We start from the raw sequence: 19280 nt of genomic DNA, 5'->3' as shown, positions 1-19280 counted from the left end.
GTGTGGGCCAAAGAAAAGATGCACAAATTGGAGTGGTGAATGTGGGGCACCGTTGGGTTATACGAATGCTTCAAGGCCTTCCTTACACAGCTCAAATTCTACTAAATCAACTGCTTCCATTGCCGAGATAATGGGCGCTCATATTATAAGGTAAGGTTATAAAAACCATCTTTTAAGATCAAATTAGTGAAAGTTTCATCCTTCAAGGCGTACCATTCACTGCTCAGATACTAAACAACCTGCTTCCATTCCCGAGATAATGGGCGCTCATATTATAAGGTAAGGTTATAAAAACCATCTTTTAAGATCAAATTAGTGAAAGTTTCATCCTTCAAGGCGTACCATTCACTGCTCAGATACTAAACAACCTGCTTCCATTCCCGAGATACAGGGCGCTCATATTATAAGGTAAGGTTATAAAACCACCTTTTAAGATCATTTTAGTGAAAGTTTCATGTTCCTATCTCATAGAATTTAAGAACAATGATGAATAAATCATTTTCGAGCAAAATTTAAATGGCCGCCTGAATATATTACCGCCGGAGACGCGGCCGCGGAATTTAAATAACCGCGCCAAAGGGTTAATTTCTCGTATGTTATATTCCAAAGTCAAGCATGACTACAGATATTTAAACCGAAACTAACTCTTTATTATAGTTCCAAATTTCACAAACTTCCCGCGTTCTTATTTACGTTTTGTAGCAGCTGTCACTAATTTTAATTGTAATGCAATATTAAATTATCCTGGCCGATCACAGTGACGGCGCGGTCTAACGCATGAACAGTCTTCGTCGGCCCAAACACTGGGATCATGGGTTCCAATCCCACTTGAGGCATAGATGTCTGTGTGGGTTTATTCCGTGTTTGTGCTGTCCTGTATTCAGGTAGAGGCTTTTCGACGGGCTGATCCCCCGTCCAAGGAGTCCTACCGACTGTGAATAAGATTCAGAAACTGAAAAAGTGGCCAAGGTGCAAGAAAGGACCGTGGAGCCATAGAGAAACAAATAAATAAATTAAGTTATTACTAATGAATAACAGGTAATAAGCTCAACTATTCTCCGTTCTTAAATTTTCATGCTTTCAACGGAAAATTGATTCCAATGAAATCATATGCAGTAAAAATACGGAATTACCTGCATGAGAATTACGAGTTCGTGCCCCGGACTGCTGACAGTGTCAAAAGGGTACCACGCGGGGTACAGTATTTCATGTAGTGCAAAGATCCGTACTCCTGACTGCACTGTGTGAAAGCACATTGTGAATCCAGTCACATATTTCACAACTTTCTGAAGGTGAGGTATCCACCCCGCGAATGTACGGTGTCCGGTGTGAGGATCTCTGGTCGGCTGGTCTTCCCATGTGAAGGATTCCGTGAGGCGAAGTAGACGCTCAAAATTACGTAAACGCCAGCTGGAACACACGCCGAAAAGATAAGTTCTAAATAACATTGCCTTTTCACAAGTGAAGCCTGATAACGTTATAAAATAATCACTATTCAAGTATCCTGAAGGTGGAGGCAGAATATTCCTCAGGAATATTCGTAACTATATACCACTCTACGGCGTAAGATTCCGGAACATAATTCTCTTCGTAGGCTCAAGTTTCACAAAGTATATTAAGGACTTGAGCTATTTGAACACTGGGCTTAATATCATGTAAATGTGTAGCGTGTATCTGTTACCATTTTCGAAATTTCAAATAAATTAAAAAAGCTATTCCGTTTAATTTGATATTTCAGAAATTATATAAACAGTAATGCTGAAGTGTACTGTATTCAGTACTCGGAGAAAACCTGCCCCAGCGCCACTTTGTCCACCACAAACGCCACTTGATCAGACCCGAGATCGAACCCGGGCCGCCGAGGTGGGAAGCCGGCGACTAACAGCATGAGCTATGGTGTGGCCTTATTTCGACAGTAATTTCATGTTTTAATATTTTTTCTTCTTGTAGCGATTGAATGACTCAGCGTTATGTAACACGTATACCACAAGAAGGCTTTGTTATTTACTTACTTCCTTACTCGTGGAGCTGAGCCCTTCTTGTGGAGCCGCTAGTTGTGCAGCTACTCAAGAATTTCCCAGAATTTTATGGAACCCGAAGGTTCATTACCGTGTTCACAAGAGCCCTCCACTGTTTCCTATCCTGAGCCAGATCAATCCAGTTCATACCAACCCATCCTATTTCTCTAAGATCCATTTTAATATTATGCTTCCATCTACGTCTAGGTCATCTTAGTGGTATAATTCCTTTTACCTACCCCACCAAAATCCAATGTGACCTCCACACCTCGCCCTCCTTGACTTGATCATTCTAATTATACTTGGAGAAGAGTACAAGCTATGAAGCTCCTCATTATGCAGTTTTCTCCAACCTCCTGTCACTTCATCTCTCTTCGGTCCAAATATTCTCCTCAACACCCCGTTCTTAAACACCCTCAGACTATGTTGCTCCCTTAATGTCAGAGACCAAGTTTCACGCCCATACATAACCACAGATAAAATTATAGTTTTGTATATTCTAATTTTTACGTTTTTGGAAAGCAGACGAGAAGACAAAAGGTTCCTGTTACGAAAATGAACACAAAGCCTCGTCGTTGTTATTTATGTACCTTAAATTGAGAAACAGCCAAAGTATGAGTGACGCCACAACCACTGCCCGAAAGGTCTTCATACAAAGCTTCAAATCATCTTTGTGTACAATACTGTCCATAAGAAAGGCAGGATATAGCGCATAACCATGGAGTGTCACCAGAGCGTTGTAGACTGACGTAAGTACAGATCGCTTCTTCTTCTTGTTCATTGTGACGCCTGCCATTCTCAGGAACGTTAAAATTGTACGAAAGCGATTCTCTGTCACATCACACGCCTGCGGTTCCTTCGTGTTCATTATCAAAACCCTTTCTTAAACGCACAAATATATATATATTAAAGGAGATAAATGTTATAGCAACATTTGAATCTAAGCGATAGTGCACACATGGACGTCTGCCACTCAGGGGCTACGGCGCTCAACTGACGAGCTCAGGGATCTCTTCAGTATTTCTATATAGTCCTGCCTGAGCTATGGCCCACTGTTTTCCGTGCAATATTTATGAGGCACGAAGTCCATTGACGTTATTTGGTTCCTCCTGCGTTTGCGTGACTGAGGAGGACGGTGACCTTCCTCAGAAACTAGAAAGTTTTATCTTTTATATTAATCGTCGGCATTGAAAAGGTGTTCCAAGGTGAACTGACAGTATTAAGATTCCCAGACACTTCCGGTAAAGGTACACTGGACTATGTGTTTATTTTTGTGGATAACAAATTATGTTGTAACTAAATGCAACGTAACGTTGACGTTCAAAAGACTACACGACGATATATCCATGAAGACAATACTCTTTAAATGTAATACTTATCCTGCGCCGCTTCATAACTCGATAGGTTAAGCGTTTTTTAAGCTAGTGGGGTGGGACTAAGTCCCTTGTACTGCGGCCACTTCTGGCCTATTGTAACAGCCCCAGATGATAGGTGAGGGTGATTGTGGAGCAATTGGTGGAATGGAAATTGGCAGGGGAAACCGAAGTACTTGGAGAAAACCTGCCCCAACGCGTTTGTCCACCAGAAATCAAGAATGAGGTGGGCAGGGCATGTACCACAAATGTGGGAGAAGAGGAATGCATATAGGATATTGGTGGGAAGGCCAGAAGGAAAGAGACCACTGGGAAGACCAAGGCGTAGGTGAGTGGGCAATATTAAAATGTATCTTAGAGAGATAGAATGGGATGATATGGATTGGATTGATCTGGCTCAGGATAGTGACCAGTGGAGGGCTCTTGTGAACACGGTAGTGAACCTTCGGGTTCCATAAAATGCTTGGAAATTCTTGAGTAGCTGCAGAATTTGCGGGTCTTCAAGAAGGGCTCAGCTCCACGAGTAAGTAACCTAAATAAGTAAGAAAGCATATGTTACCAAAGCCACTTGCTACTATGGTACTGTATTGAAAATCTAAAACCTCGGTGGCTCGGACGTCTTGCCTCATTTCAACTCATTTCAGAACTCACAGATTTCAGTTATCGACTCAGAGGCCTGTATGGATACTTGCATTAGTAGTCTCAGTACGTACAAACAAACGAAAGAAACTCCGTGGCCTATAGTCGGCGTCAGCAAACTATACCGGTATTGGTGCAGATGTCCAGAGATAGGGACTAGCTCTATCGACTGGGCACAACTGTCATCTGAAGACGGAGACAGAATCCAGTCCTCGAAACGCTGAGTTTTAGAACAGGACGATGGATAATGTCCGGCGTATTTAGAATTCTTGCCTGAAATCATTTTTTCTTCCTCCGATAAGTGTTTAAAGTGTTGAGCTTTAGATACGCTCAGAAATACATCGGTCTGTGTCAGTGGGTCTCCCAAATTCTCTTGTCCACGACCCAAAATTAGAAAATATGGTTCGCCTTTCGACTCAGATGATCCGAAATACATTCCACGATCCTTTTGGGGGTTAGAGACCCAACGGAACGTCCTCCCGACCCAATTTCGGGCCATGTACCTGGGTAATGGAGCACATACATTAAGACTTCATGTAAAGTTGTCACTAAACTACTCCGATCTAAATAAAAATTCGAATGATTCAACAATTTTTCTTAAGACTTCTCCCTTGAATATCATGTAAATTAGTTCAGTTGTTCTCAGATTGTTTCAGGCAGTAGGACGGACGGCTCTGGAGAGCTGTGAACTCACAAAAAACGGCAGTGAGCAAGTCACAATTTTTCCGATATGTGAGCATTTCTCACGTTGTTTACGAACACGTTTGGGCGTCAGTCGAAGCGGACAATATTCACCTTATTCTATATTTAACGTTTACTTACTTACTGAGCCCTTCTGGAGGAGCCGCCAATTCTGCAGCTACTCAAGAATTGTCCAGCATTTTATGGAACACGAAAGTTCACTACCGTGTTCAGAAGAGCCCTCCACTGGTCCCTATCCTGAGCCACATCAATCCAATCCATCCCATCCTATCATCCATTTTAATATTGTTCACCCACCTACGCCTTGGTCTTCCCAGTGTTCCCACCATGTTAGGTGGGTCCCTTGTCACCACGGCACGGCGCGTCCTCAGGTTGCGGATGTTAGGTGGGTCCCTTGTCACCACGGCAAGGCGCGTCCTCAGGTTGCGGATGTTAAGTGGGTCCCTTGTCACCACGGCAGGGCGCGTCCTCAGGTTGCGGATGTTAGGTGGGTCCCTTGTCACCACGGTATGGCGCGTCCTCAGGTTGCGGATGTTAGGTGTCCCCCTTGTCACCACGGCACGGCGCGTCCTCGGGTTGCGGATGTTAAGTGGGTCCCTTGTCACCACGGCATGGCGCGTCCTCAGGTTGCGAATGTTAGGTGGGTCCCTTGACACCACGGCATGGCGCGTCCTCAGGTTGCGGATAGAGGAGACGCCCTCCAGGTATGGAGGGAAGCTGGAAGCTGCGAAGATACTGAATAAGCATTCGCGGACAGCCGAAGAGTGGTCCTCCAGATTGGGGGTCGGGCGTGGGGCCTAACAACTCCTCACCGTAAAAAATAATTACGTTACGAAAATGAATACAACGTTTACAGCCAAACGAAAAGGGATCTTTCCAAACCAGGTCGCACTTTTAAGCTCTACCTCCGAAATTTAAACATGAAAAATGGTGTACTGTATTAGGAAAGAACGGACTCCCCAGCTCCCAGCATATTTCCAACTTTCAGGAACGTTCGTATGTGGTGGCCTTGCGTAATGATGCGCCACCTACACATCAGTTCCTCCCACACACGAGTGTGCATGTCAGCAAGCGCGGCAATAGCAGACAGGGAAATCTGCTGCGGTCAAATCGGGTGACCGGGATGGCCAGGCAATGCGCTTCGCTTGACCAATCCATGCACCGGGGAATGTTGCGTCCACACATGTCCACCCCCAAAACAGTATGGCTACTTGTTATTGTTGAGTATGCCATTTTAGTTCACGACTGCTGTCAGCGCTATACGTGGCTGTGACCAGAACCAGTCAGCAGTCTGCCAATACAGTACATTTACTAAATGACACATTTTCATGTTTTGGTTTTTTATGACGCGTGCAAAACTTCAGGTTCAGAAAAAAAAGTGGCACTTCTTTCAGTTTGGATGTGCAGTCGTTATCGTTTTATCTCTGGAATTCATTAAACAAAACATACCGTGTCGCATATGTTCATTTGCGGAAGTCAGATAACAAAATATATTTTGGGTAGTAAATGCTCATTTGCGGAACTCGGATATAAAATATATTTCAGTCCTTCACAATCTTAAAACTGGATGCGTCAAAGGTGAGAAAGTGTAAATTCTGAAGTTCTTTTGCATTTACTAGTGACTATTAACATGTAAAATGAATAATTTATGTAGTTCAAGAAACCACAGGGAAGACCAAGGCGTAGATGGGTGGACAATATTAGAATGGATCTTAGAGAGATGGGATGGGATGGTATGGATTGGACAGATCTGGCTCAGGATAGGGACCAGTGGAGGGCTCTTGTGAACACGGTGATGAACCTTCGGGTTCCATAAAATGCTGGGAAATTCTTGAGTAGCTGCTGAATTGGCAGCTCCTCCAGAAGGGCTCAGCTCCATAAGTAAGTATGTAAGTAAGTAAGTAAGTTCAAGATACTAAATATAACTAACATATAAGAAACCTCCTTATGCAATGTGCCACTTTGTATGAAAAACAGAGTTTACTTCTCCAAAAATTTCGAGTTTCTAACAAGTTCAGAGAAAGTCACCTTGCTATTCAAATATTTAAAACTTTCAGAACTTCAAACAACTTTGGAAAGTAATTACTGTCATAATACCACAAAAACTTCTTAAGAACAAGTAGTTCCCTCCAATAACACAGTTATTAATTCAAACTTCATTCCTTATTTATTGATTTTAAGTATTCTTCCTTCTTACTGCGCAAAGTTCATACATATTTGATGGAGACCCTCAATTATGACAATTTACCAATACATCTCTACTCACGGAAGTGAATCCTTCACACGAACGCACTATTTTTTATGTTACGTATTACAAGGACCTCAACACGTCTATCTGAAAATAATGTGAAACCATTATCTAGAATCAAGATGTTGTGGAGTGCTAACTTTATCTCTGTAATATTTAAAATGATCTTATGTTTCACATACATCAATGAAATGAAAATGAGAAAGTAGTATTGAGCTTTTATGCTTTACAAAATTATACTCAAAGTGAGCCTTTTTGAAGGTAAACACACATATTATGTCATACAAACTAAATATGATTAAATTTAGCATGGACTATGTACGATTTACATATTCTACAGTAGAATGACAAAGATTTTTAGACACTTTTAAATACATATTAATAACATCTGAAAACTGTGTGCATCTGATATGAATCTTAACTTTCCAACCTTAGTGATGGGAAAGCCAGAAGGAAAGAGACCACTGGGTAGACCAAGGCATATGTGGGTGGACAATATTAAAATGGATCTTAAGAGAGATAGGATGGGATGGTATGGATTGGATTGATCTGGTTCAGGATAGGGACCAGTGGAGGGCTCTTGTGAACATGGCAATGAACCTCCATGTTCCATAAAATGCTGGGAAATTCTTGAGTAGCTGCACAACTGGCAGCTTCTCAAGAAGGGCTCAGCTCCATGAGTGAGTGATTACACACAAGGGAGATATAAGAAATGCATACAATATTTTTTTACAATTATTGCGTTTCTGGACATTATCCATCTTACTGTTTTTATTCAAAATAACACAACATTTTGGAGACTGCATCATGTCTCCAGCTTCGGGAGGAACCTACTCAGTTGGTCCCAATCAATGGAAACAGTCCCTGCCTCTGGACCTAGGGACTATAAATTCAAGTATTAGCAAACAAGAGTAACTGATAAGCATTATATTCATGATCAGATTAAGAGTAGGATAACAAAGCTGATAAATGCAAGCTGAGTTCAGGCTAATTTATTTTCCTGTCTCCCCTCCATAACTAAATGTAAAAAAAGGAAAAGATGTCCCTGTGCTTAACTAAGTAAGCACTAAGCCATGAAGGCATATAGGGGAGCAGATGTACAAATCCACATTTTCTTGACCTTGGTACTAGCTGGAGGTAAGTAATCAGCTTCATGCACCGGCCACTTCAACCCCAGGGGAGGAGTCCCAAGTGTCCACTGGGTAGACCCCAGAGCCGGTCTGCATGACATGGAGAAGGGAAAATTCTTGACCATACCGGGACTCGAACTCCAACCCTTCAGTAGTCCAGCCTGTAGCCTGTTGCTATACCGTCTATGCTATCTCCACTTTATAAACTGAATATTATAATTTATCAGTAACTCAACAATTTTGGGGGTCATTTTCCCATAAAACAACAATCTGGCTGTAGAGACTAAGACCTTATGGAAAATTTGTGGTTAGGGGAACAATGGCCACTTACCATTAATCAAGGCCAAATAAGCTGCTAGCTCTTTCAGCAAACACATATAATTTTATACTAAAAGCCTAAGGCTTCCCTGGGCATCCTGCCTGTCTCCAACAGAAAACTGTGGCAATAGTTCAGACTTTGCTGCAGATGGCAATGAGAAAGGTTCCTATGCTTCAGCTGGCATGGCAGCCTCCTTCATTGCCAAAGACAGGCAACGACGAGAGGAACCCATCCTTCAACTGGCACTGCCACTCTGACCTTTGCCAAAAAGAATTTCCATAATGAACAAAAAAAATCCGTGGCCTGTAGTCCGCAAGCGAACTATACCAACTGAGCGACCGCCGCTTGTCAGCAAAGTTAAGGCCAACTTTAGCGGATAGAGGTGTCGCGTGGTCAGCATAACAATCCTTGTGGCCGTTGATCTCGGTTTTCTAGACTGGCACCATTATTTCCTTGAAATATCAACCTAATTGACCTCATAAGGCTGAGTGGACCCCATTCCAGACCCAATATTTCTTAGAAAATCTGGTAGCACCAGGAATCGAACCCAGGACCCCTTGATCTGTAGGTAGGAACTCTGACCATTATACAACAGCGGTGTTTTCTGCAGAAGCTGTAACTAGATACTGGAACTGCAGACAGCAGCAGTACACTTTCATTTTGTCAAGTCTACCATCCTGGTACACATGTAACTGTCTTTCCAAAATATTAGGTTACTGAGGTTAGGTACTTTCGATGTTTGTTTGTAATTGTTTCCCACTGAAATTTCAGCTATGTACAAATATTTACACACAAATTTAAAAATAATATGTTTAAGTAACATACGGTAGGAGCACAAAGTAGCGTAATTGGTTGAGGCACTATGCTACAAGCCAGATGATCGCGGGTTCAATTCCAGATGAGGTCACTGGGTTTTTCAATTGACCTAATCCTTCCAGCAGCACTATATAACCCTGGGGTCGAATCAGCCTCACAGAAATGAGTACCAGGAATCTTCCTGCAGGGGGTATAGGACAGCTGGCGCACAAGGCTGACAACTTCACCACCATCTGTGAGCCAAATGTCTAGAAAATGTGGGAACCTTAACATCTCACAACCCTATGGGCCTCCATTGCCTGTTAGAGGGATAGCTTTATCTTTCTTTTTCTACCTTAAGTAACATATGGTACTATTTTTTTTATTGCTAGTGGGGTGGGACTAAGTCCCTTGTACTGCGGCCACCTCTGGCCTATTGTACCAGCCCCAGATGATAGGTGAAGGTGATTGTGGAGCAATTGGTGGAATGAAGATTGGCAGGGGAAACCGAAGTACTCGGAGGAAACCTGCCCCAGCGCCACTTTGCCCACCTCAAATCCCACTTGACCAGACCCGGGATCGAACCCAGGCCGCCACGGTGGAAAGCCAGTGACTAACCGCTTGAGCTATGGCGCAGCCCTTAACAGATGGTACTAACTAAAACAACAAGGAAATCAGTTCCATTATTTATCTGCAAGACATCAGATTACTGACAGTTGAAGTCAACATGGACACTGATTGTGCTTGCCCTCTTCCTGTACCTTATCTTCCTACGGCTCATCCCTCTCTATCCAGGGTAAGCAAACGAGCTGCAGAACAGCATCTTAATGGTGGAGGGCTAAAGGTCACTGATACAGGTGGCTAGAGCTTTGCTGCAGGAATCTCTTCATGAAAAAGCTTGGGAAGTTGGTTATTTATTACACCACTCTCAGCCTCTTTGCAGGGCAGCGTAAAGTCCTCCAAGCCTCGCTTCAAGTTAATACCACATTCCACAAACAGATCACTGGATACTTGTCAAAAGAGTCACTTTGCATTTTTTTCAATTAATTACATTATAGTTTTAGATGCTCTTACATGACATCTGAGCACAGAAAGTGTGTTCATCTTTATATACAGCGAAACCCCATTATCTGGCATGCATTGGGAATGGTGTCCGCCACTTGTACCATAAAACTCTTACACATAAATCCAAAATGAAGTCAAAACAACATGTTTTTGCTTTACTTCTTGCACGGGAGTCTTCCTAGGCGACACAGTGAGCTGACGAGTGAGAGATTTCATATATATATTTACATACTGCAGTGCAATCATAAATTTTATTAGTGTGCATTGTTACGATGGCACCTGCATGAAGCAATACAACACATAGCACTGCCAGTGTTGGTTAGGAGAATTACAGCCTGATGGGTGAATATATGTGTAACCCAAACTTGCTTTTGTATAATTTTAAAAAAAGGCTGAATTGTTTGAAATTTCTGCTGGTTGAATGAGAATTCTGCATACCTAACTACCAGAGAACCAGGAGTTTACTTACTGTCTTAGTGTCAAAGCACTAAGACATTAACAGGATTTTCCCTGTGAGACTTGAGTTTCTCACAGGCATCACTATGAAGTGTACTGTCTTCTAGGACATGACATTGGGTACTGTGGTGGCTAATGGCTGCATTTAGGGAGAACGCGCAGCCTCCATCTTGAATATAGAACAGTAAACAAAGCAAGTCCAGGGACTTCGATGACCAGGTTACTCTCCTACCTTGAAAATGAAAGCAAGATATTCTTCTGCAATGTCAGCAAATATCATGACTACAATCTTTTCATATTTCTTCTTCTTCTTAATTTAAAGATACATGAAGTAAAAAAAAAGTTGTCCCTGTGCTTAACCAATTAAGCACTACATCAAGGAGATGTATGGGGGAGTGGATGTATAGATGCACACTTTCTTGACCTTGGCACTAGCTGAAAGTGAGTGGTCAGCTTCAGGTCCCAGCCGCTTTACCACCAGGGAAAGAGAAACCAATACCCATAGGACAGAAGGTTTGGTGGACCCCGGAGCTGGTCTGGACAACGTGGAGAAGAGAAAATTCTTGACCCTACCAGGGCTAGTAGTCCAGCCCATAGCCAGTTGCTATACCTTTAAAAATATGTATGGTGTCAACATATTTACTCTTTTAGCTAATAAAGGTTATGTAAGGGAAAACAACAGGATGTAGCACTTGAAATATTCAGGATCAACTGTCATTCACATGAGCTGACATTCAGTGGAGAGAAAACAAAGCATCACTGCTACATCTTGACCCTCGTGGAAAGAGCGTGAACAATTAAATCTGCTATCTTACATTTGTTTTATATTTTAAAGTATTCTACATTCTGTACTTCTAACTACAGAGTATAGATAATATCAACAAGGGCAAGCTTCCAGCAGCAACAGCAGTTCTGTGATTACAAGGTGATGAACGAGCCATGACTTCACATCCACCTCACCTGTAAAAGTCCCACAAGCACATCCTCATTTTTAAAACATGAATGAGCATAAAAATGAGATCAACTTCCATTAAAACAATTGCACACAAATAATTCTATTAGCCCAGAACAGGTTCCATTTCCTTTCTATCTCCAATGTGTCTGAGTAACGACTTTCCTCACAATGTGCGCACATAATCCAATTCCTCACCATACATACATAAAAGTAAGTAAAGGTGTCCCTGTAACAGGCCGTGGAGTTCGAGTCCTGGTAGGGTCAAGAATTTTCTCTTCTCCACATCATCCAGACCGGCTCCAGGGTCCACCCAACCTCATATCCAATGGGTAACAGGGGCTCTTTTCCTGGGGCTAAAAGCTGCTGAGGCATGAAGCTGACCACTTACCTCCAACCAGGGCCACGCCATAGCTCAAGCGGTTAGTCACTGACTTCCCATCGCGGTGGCCCAGGTTCGATTGCGGGTCTGGTCAAGTGGGATTTGTGGTGGACAAAGTGGCATTGGGGCTGGTTTCCTCCGAGTACTTCGGTTCCCCTGCCAATCTTCATTCCACCAATTGCTCCACAATCACCCTCACATATCATCTGGGGCTGGTACAATAGGCCAGAAGTGGCCGCAGTACAAGGGACTTAGTCCCACCCCACTAGCAATAAAGAAATAATACCTCCAACTAGTGCTGAGATCAAGAAAATGTGGATCTGTACATCCACCCCCCCATACGCCTTCATCACATAGTGCTTAATTAGTTAAGCACAGGGATAATTTTACCTTTACCTAGCCATCTATACGAGATGATTTATCTAATTTTGTCCCTATTAAAAAATTAAGAATGATAATCAGAGTATATTTGGGAGTACACAGTAGCATAGTTGGTTGGGGCAGTATGCTACAAGCTGGAAGGTCATGGGTTTTGATTCCCGATGAGGTCATCAAATTTTTTCAATTGACCTAATCCTTCCAGCCGCACTATGGCCCTGGGGTCGACTCAGCCTCTAACAGAAATAAATACCAGGTATATTCCTGTGGGGTAAAGGGTAGCCGGTGCAAAAGGCTGACTACCTTACCACCATCTGTGAAAAGGCTGTCTTGAAAATGTTGGAGCCTTGATGTCTCAGAACCCTATGGGCCTCCACAGCTTGTTACAGGGATAGCTTTACCCTTCTCTCTTTTTATTATTATTATTATTATTATTATTATCATCATCATCATCATCATCATCATCATCATCATCATCATCATCATCATCATCATCATCAGAGTATCCTGAGAGTGGAGGCAGCAAATGGAACTACACAGTATCATAAACCAGATGACAGCAATCTTGATACTCGCCACCATGAGAAACTCAAATCTCATAAAACATCATGTGATTATATGGAAGCAAGAAATTATGATATTATGATGTCAACCATTAATGTTTATCAGACAATAATTAAGTGGCACTAAAAGAAATATTTTGCTTTAAAAATTGTTCAATGAAATGTCCAGAAATGTCTTATAGTCACATAAGACAGAATATCATGTGTATAGTCCAAAAGTGTTTAGTGAGTAATTAGCTAAGTAAAGTGAAACTACCACTTAAGAAGTCCTTGGAGAACAGCGGATTTAGGCATTAAATTGATGGAACTCTTAAACTGGACGTTATGTGACATGATATTACCGGCTTGGAATCACTGACAATCAACAACGCATGACACAAAACATTAAACCCAAAAACATTACCTGGGGTTTTACCATACCTCTATGGAGTAGTTCTTTCTCAAAACCTAAGAGTTGCTCTGCTGGTCAAAAAATTTCCCAGCATTTTACAGGACCCAAAGGTTCATCACTGTGTTCACAAAAGCCAACTACTGGTCCTGCCCTGAGCCAGATAAATACAGTACACTACCTCTCATCTTATATTTGTAAGAATCCTATCAGCTAAATCCAGGTCTTCCAAATGTTTTCTTTACTTCAGGTTTTCATACTAAAACTTTGTGCTCATTTCATGTCTCAGCCATCTCATACTCTTCAATTTGATGACTTTCATAATATTTGGCAAGGAGTACAAATTATGAAGCCCCTCATTATGCAATACAATAGCAATATGATTTGCAAACAGCGTCAGTACATGTTCTTTACTTACATACTCACAGACTTTTATTTGCGTAACTTCTGCAGTTGCGGAGCAGACAACTTCACCTTCCCAGGCAGGTTTCTAGCTAAGTTTTCATCCTTCACACTACGTATGAGATCCTTTTCTCTTGCTGTGGTGGTGCGTTCCCTCAGAAACATGTTTATTGCTGTCTTTGCAGCTTTTCCCCTCTTACCTGTGCCTGGCGTCAACTTCACTTTAAACCTGTAACACAATACAACAAGTACATTTCCAACTGACACCTATTTAACATTATTTGAAGCAATGCACATAGAACAATCGAACTTTGTCACTGATAAACAGCTCTCCTGCTTTGTTTTCAGAAGATCCCAGGTTCAAATCTCAGCCCAGAGACTGGCTATTCTAGCGAAGAAAACAATGACAATGACATGATGATGATGATGATGATGATGATGATGATGATGATATATTGTGTGTTTCCTGATAGCATAACTCACTTATAATATCTGTACTCCTGCACTCCCTCCTCCAAAATGACATCATCTGATGGAACACATTTTCAGTTGTGAAACACGGACCACTTTTTCAGCATTTGTACTTAATCAAAGTATCAACCACACTACATTACAAATACCAATGCTTCGGAGCAAGGCTCAGGAAGTATGTGTGTCCATGGCTGCAAAGTCTGCATTGAAGTTTATAAACCAGATATATTTCAAACAGTGCTACCTTCTGGGACTGCCTCTGTGGTCTAGTGATCAGAGTTCCTGGCTACAGATCCAGAGGTCTGGGTTCGATTCCCAGCGCTACCAGATTTTCTGAGAAGTAGTGGGTCTGGAACGGGGTCCACTCAGCCTCGTGAGGATTACTGTGCAGCTACTTGAATGGAAAAGTAGCAGTTCCAGTCTAGAAAACCGAGAATAATGGCTATGGGGATTCCTCTGTGCTGACCACACGACAACCTCTATCTTCTAAAGTTGGCACTAACTTCGCTGACAAGCGGCAGTCGCTCAGTCAGTATAGTTCGATTGCGGACTGAAACCACAGAGTTTGTTATTTTTTTGCTACCTTCTGGGGATGTGATGCCATGCAGTCTGATGCAACTTTACCGACATTTCAGAGAAACGTACTGTCTTATCCTGCAGGGTAGAAAAGTAAGCCACACAGGTAAGCATCTATCAGACTATACTGTGTCACATCCCAGGAGACAGTACTCTCCATAATCACTGCCACGAGAACCTCAAATCTCGTGTCTTTCAAAACTTACTTGTAGCTGAGGAGAGTACTGTAAGGTGCAACCACAGGCACCGCAAACAGCAGCTCGTCTTCAGGTACCGGCATTCCTGTCAGTGAGTCCAGCATGTCGACATCTGCTGCAACTGTAACTTCCTCAACCGCTTCCCCTCCATCTGAATCTTCTCCGTCCTCCGCTGTTTTTGGGGGAGCAGCTAACCTTGACGCTCGTGGAGGGTTAATCTTCTTCTCCACTTTAGTTGAATCTTTGCTACTTGACGTCTTAGATTTCTTCCCCTTTTTATTGTCCTTTCCAGTACCTGCAGACTAAGAACACACAGCAATTCCATAGATCAACATAAGACAATCTGAACATAGAGCAATCCCTCTTCTCAAAACCTAAATTCATGGAAATAAAACTCCTTTTTCCCCCCTTTTAAATGTAAAGCTGAGTGAATGATCACCCATGATTTACCAAGTGCAACAAAACTGTAATGATTAGGATGATTTTAAGCAGTCATGGTGACTGTGTACAGCGAAGTATTCATGGACAATTGCCCATGCCAGTATGAGGTACGGGATTCGGCATTTCAGAGACTGCTGTCATCTCCGTTGGTGGGGCCTGTGCGACAGTGTGGCATCCACATGTTTATACTGCAGAGTATGCCGTCAGATGACCTGTAGCTAGATGGGAGGTTGCAATCTCTTGAAACAGGAACAGGCTCATCGACTTGTAACCTTGTTGTTGTTGTTGTTGTTATTGATGATGGTGAGATGATGATGAGGTGGAGGAGGGGTGGGATGGGTGAAGGGGGAGGAAATGGAGGGTGGTGGAAGAAGTGCAAGTGGTGGTGGTCCTGGCAGTGGCAGTAGCAGTGGCAGAATGCTCTCAGCTGTCCCAGCACTCACTGTTGGGGGTACAGTAGGTAGAAGCAGGCCGTCATCAAAGTCCATGTTATTCCCAGCTGGTCCCTCCTTACACTGCTTTCAGATGGCCGCCACCTTCCTTGTAACCTGTCCAACCTGACCTTCACCCTACTCAGTCTGACCCTGAAGACAGAGTCAGCACTGTCCTCTAGAATGCTGGTATCCACCATAAGACTGTAAGGTGCTACAACCCAGTAAACCACAATCTCCACCATGAAAACCTAAAAACTTTAATGTTCATGTCAACAAGATAGGCAACCAGAGTTACTTTACAGCATGAGTGACTAAAATGAGAACCTGAATTGATAATTATAGATCACATGACATCTTACCAATGAAAAATGAAACTTTATCATCCTTGTGTACTTTGCAGTAATGACCCAGTGCCTGTCTGGTTCATGCCATTTCTTTCAGTCTACAACTGTACGAGATGCCTCCTGGCATGCTGGCTGCAACATTTGCATACACAGAGTACTCGGTCAGCCTCTCTCCTGACAGACAGAAACTAATTCCACCGCCTTCTGTAACCTCATTATCTCCACACCTAACAAAGTATGTACCTGTCAAATTTTAGTCTCATTGGTAAATTATTGCAAACAAATAAAAAAAACTCCATGGTTTTAGTCCACAAGCAAAATATACCAGCTGAGTGACTGCCGCTTGTCGAGAGGTCCAGGTTCGATTCCCGGCGCTACCAGATTTTCTGAAAGGTAGTGGGTCTGGAACAGGGTCCACTCAGCCTTGTGAGGATAACTGAGGAACTATTTCAAGCAAATAGTGTCTCCAGTCTAGAAAACCGAAATTAACGGCCGTGGGTATTCGTTGCACTGACCACGCGACACCCCTTATCCACAAAAGTTGGTATATTATTGCATGATTCATAATTAGGGGCCTACTCTCAAAGAATTACACTGTATATTGTACAGAAACAGACAGTGGGCCTACCTGTAAGATTTCCATCCTCAATTTCCTTTCTTCCTCATCTTGATATTTGTACTTTTCTTTAATCTTCTTCAGTTTCCCTCTCTGACCACGTTTCAAGTGTTGCTGCTGCTGTTGCTGCTTTCCTGTCTGTTCCATCCATCCCCTGTCATCACCTTCCTGAACACTGTTGCTGCGTGATTTGCAGATGCTTGTTCTCTTCTGATGATTTGTAGACAACAAAGGTTTTAGACTGACAGGTTTATCATCTCCAAGAAAGACCACTTCCTGTTCTGATGATTGCTCCAAAGGCAGAATCATTGTGGATGTTGTATGTAGTGTGATCCTGAACAGATACAGTATTTGTGCATCCACATAAAGCACTGTACTAACAGACCAACCAATGGGGCTATCTGGTTTCAGTTTGAGTGGCAGATCTGTGTCTGCAGATAACATAACCTCAATGAACAAGTTAAACACAGGGCTCAAGTTTCTCTGTGCTGATGCTGGGACACGTATAAGGCGAACACGCTTTACACTCCTATAGATTCACCCAGAGCCCTGGTCCCAGTTATCTTACTCGTACATCAGCCCCTTCCCATGCATGGTTTACTTCAGAACATCATACTTACCGAAGAATGTCATCTTCTGGAATGTGGCACTGTGTAAAGTCTTGGAAGCCTCTCATATGCTCCCTCAAAAAACCTCCTGAACATGACACCAGATCTACTAGGCTATGCAGGTTGATGCATGCTTGGCAGCTTAGCCCCAAGGCTACTGGGTCAGTGCTCTCCTAGCAGCCCTGCCTCTTTTCCCCCCTTACCTACTGCCTACTGGCCCATCTTCATAGACCCTTCCCCTCTCCTCTCTGATTTTGCATGTGGTCCACTCTCCCTCCCTTCCTGTTCTTACATAGCTGGGTGTTTTTGACTGGTGACTCAGTCTGCAGCCACCTGCTCACGCTAGTTCCTAGCTTACGGATTTTTCTACCCTGCACATGGAAGCGATACGTTCCTCCGAAACGTCAGTTAACACATATCTACAAGGCACCACTTCCCAGATGATGGCATTCTTCATAGTCACTGGCATGATAACCTCAAATCTTACATCACACTCACTGATTGCCTCCGACGTGTTCAATCTTGATTTCTGTATCAGGAAATTCCAGGCTTCCCTGCTCAACCTGCTCCTCATTCTCCAGGCTTTCACTGCTGTTGCTACTCTGGTCTTCATCTCTCCTTTGTTCTTCCTTTTCCCCCTCCATGCTATTATTTGAAGATTTAGAATTATCTTCTGCCCCATCACCACATGAAACAAACGTAGAATCTTATCCTACTGTTGCATATGGAAATACAAAGTCACACTTTTTCTTTATTGCTAGTGGGATGGGACTAAGTCCCTTGTGCTCCGGCCACGTCTGGCCTATTGTACCAGCCCCAGATGATAAGTGAGGGTGACTGTGGAGCAATTGGTGGAATGAAGATTGGCAGGGGAAACCGAAGTACTCGGAGAAAACCTGCCCCAGCACCACTTTGTCCACCACAAATCCCACTTGACCAGACCCGGGATCGAACCCAGGCTGCCGCAGTGGGAAGCTAGCGACCAACTGCTTGAGCTATGGTGCGGCCCAGAGTGACACTTTCTATACCTGCAGACGTTTCCACTGCCCTTACACAGTGGTGGTGGTTCAGTTCCCAGTGAGGTGACTGGATTTTTCAATTGACCTAATCCTTCCAGCTGCACTATGGCCCTGGGGTCTACTGAACCTCTAACAGAAATGAGTACCAGGAATCTTCCTGGGGCACAGGCAGCTGCCTGCATGTAAGGCTGACAACCTCACAACCATCTGTAAGCTGACTGTCTAGAAAATGCAGGAGGTTTGATGTCTTACAACCCTATGGACCCCCACGACCTGTTACAGGGATAGCTTTACCTTTAGATGCCTATTTTTAGCTCAGTCAGCAAATAATGAGAATCCTGAGGAAGGTTTCAAACACAACAATAGAGGTTAAGAAAGACACCATGCAGAAGAAGTGAAGAACAGGTATCAAAGAGTTGAAATAAATAATAAAAACTCCAGTCATAATGCATTTTCAAACTGGGGAATTATAAAGCACGGTGTTCCACAAGGATCAATTTTAGGTCCCTTACTTTTTCTTCTCTACATAAATGATCTATCTAAAACCATCAACAATAAATCTAAACCAATTCTATATGCAGATGACACTAGTATAATATTTAAGAACTCTAAATTTGACAACTTTAAAAATGACATAAATATTGTATTTGAAGCCTTAAACAGATGGTTCGAAGCCAATTTACTCTCATTAAATTTTGATAAAACCCATTACATATCATTCACAACTAAAAACAACCACCAAATTGATCTGGACATCAGTTATG

The 19280-nt window shown here is 42.8% G+C and overlaps 2 protein-coding genes across 9 annotated transcripts in view; both read right to left on the bottom strand.

The window, feature by feature from the left end:
* LOC111869572 (odorant receptor 85b) overlaps positions 1–1220 on the bottom strand; it is a 29062-nt gene extending 27842 nt beyond the window's left edge. For 2 of the 3 annotated variants that reach the window (XM_033753488.1, XM_023861204.2), the window contains exon 1: positions 1134–1220. The gene's annotated coding sequence lies outside the window, so the exon portion shown is untranslated. The remainder of the gene's footprint in view (positions 1–1133) is intronic. The other variant, XM_023861205.2, reaches the window with a different exon arrangement.
* A 133-nt stretch (positions 1221–1353) lies between these two features.
* Positions 1354–19280, bottom strand: part of LOC111869570 (nuclear export mediator factor NEMF homolog) — a 39738-nt gene continuing 21811 nt past the window's right edge. For 4 of the 6 annotated variants that reach the window (XM_023861200.2, XM_023861197.2, XM_023861201.2 and 1 more), the window contains exons 13-17: positions 17996–18170; positions 16902–17223; positions 15064–15356; positions 13827–14039; positions 11550–11705 (exon numbers count right to left, since the gene is read on the bottom strand). In XM_023861200.2, coding sequence (XP_023716968.1) covers positions 13841–14039; positions 15064–15356; positions 16902–17223; positions 17996–18170 — 989 coding nt within the window. In that variant the 3' untranslated portion in view covers positions 11550–11705; positions 13827–13840. Of the gene's footprint in view, positions 1411–11549; positions 11706–13826; positions 14040–15063; positions 15357–16901; positions 17224–17995; positions 18171–19280 lie in introns of those variants that run through there. The other 2 variants (XM_033753487.1, XM_023861198.2) reach the window with 2 other exon arrangements.

The sequence above is a fragment of the Cryptotermes secundus genome, unplaced genomic scaffold (assembly GCF_002891405.2).
Source record: "Cryptotermes secundus unplaced genomic scaffold, Csec_1.0 scaffold512, whole genome shotgun sequence".
Lineage (NCBI taxonomy): Eukaryota > Metazoa > Arthropoda > Insecta > Blattodea > Kalotermitidae > Cryptotermes > Cryptotermes secundus.
The sequence above is the reverse complement of the archived record's forward strand: the minus strand, read 5'-3'. Positions and strand labels throughout refer to the sequence as shown.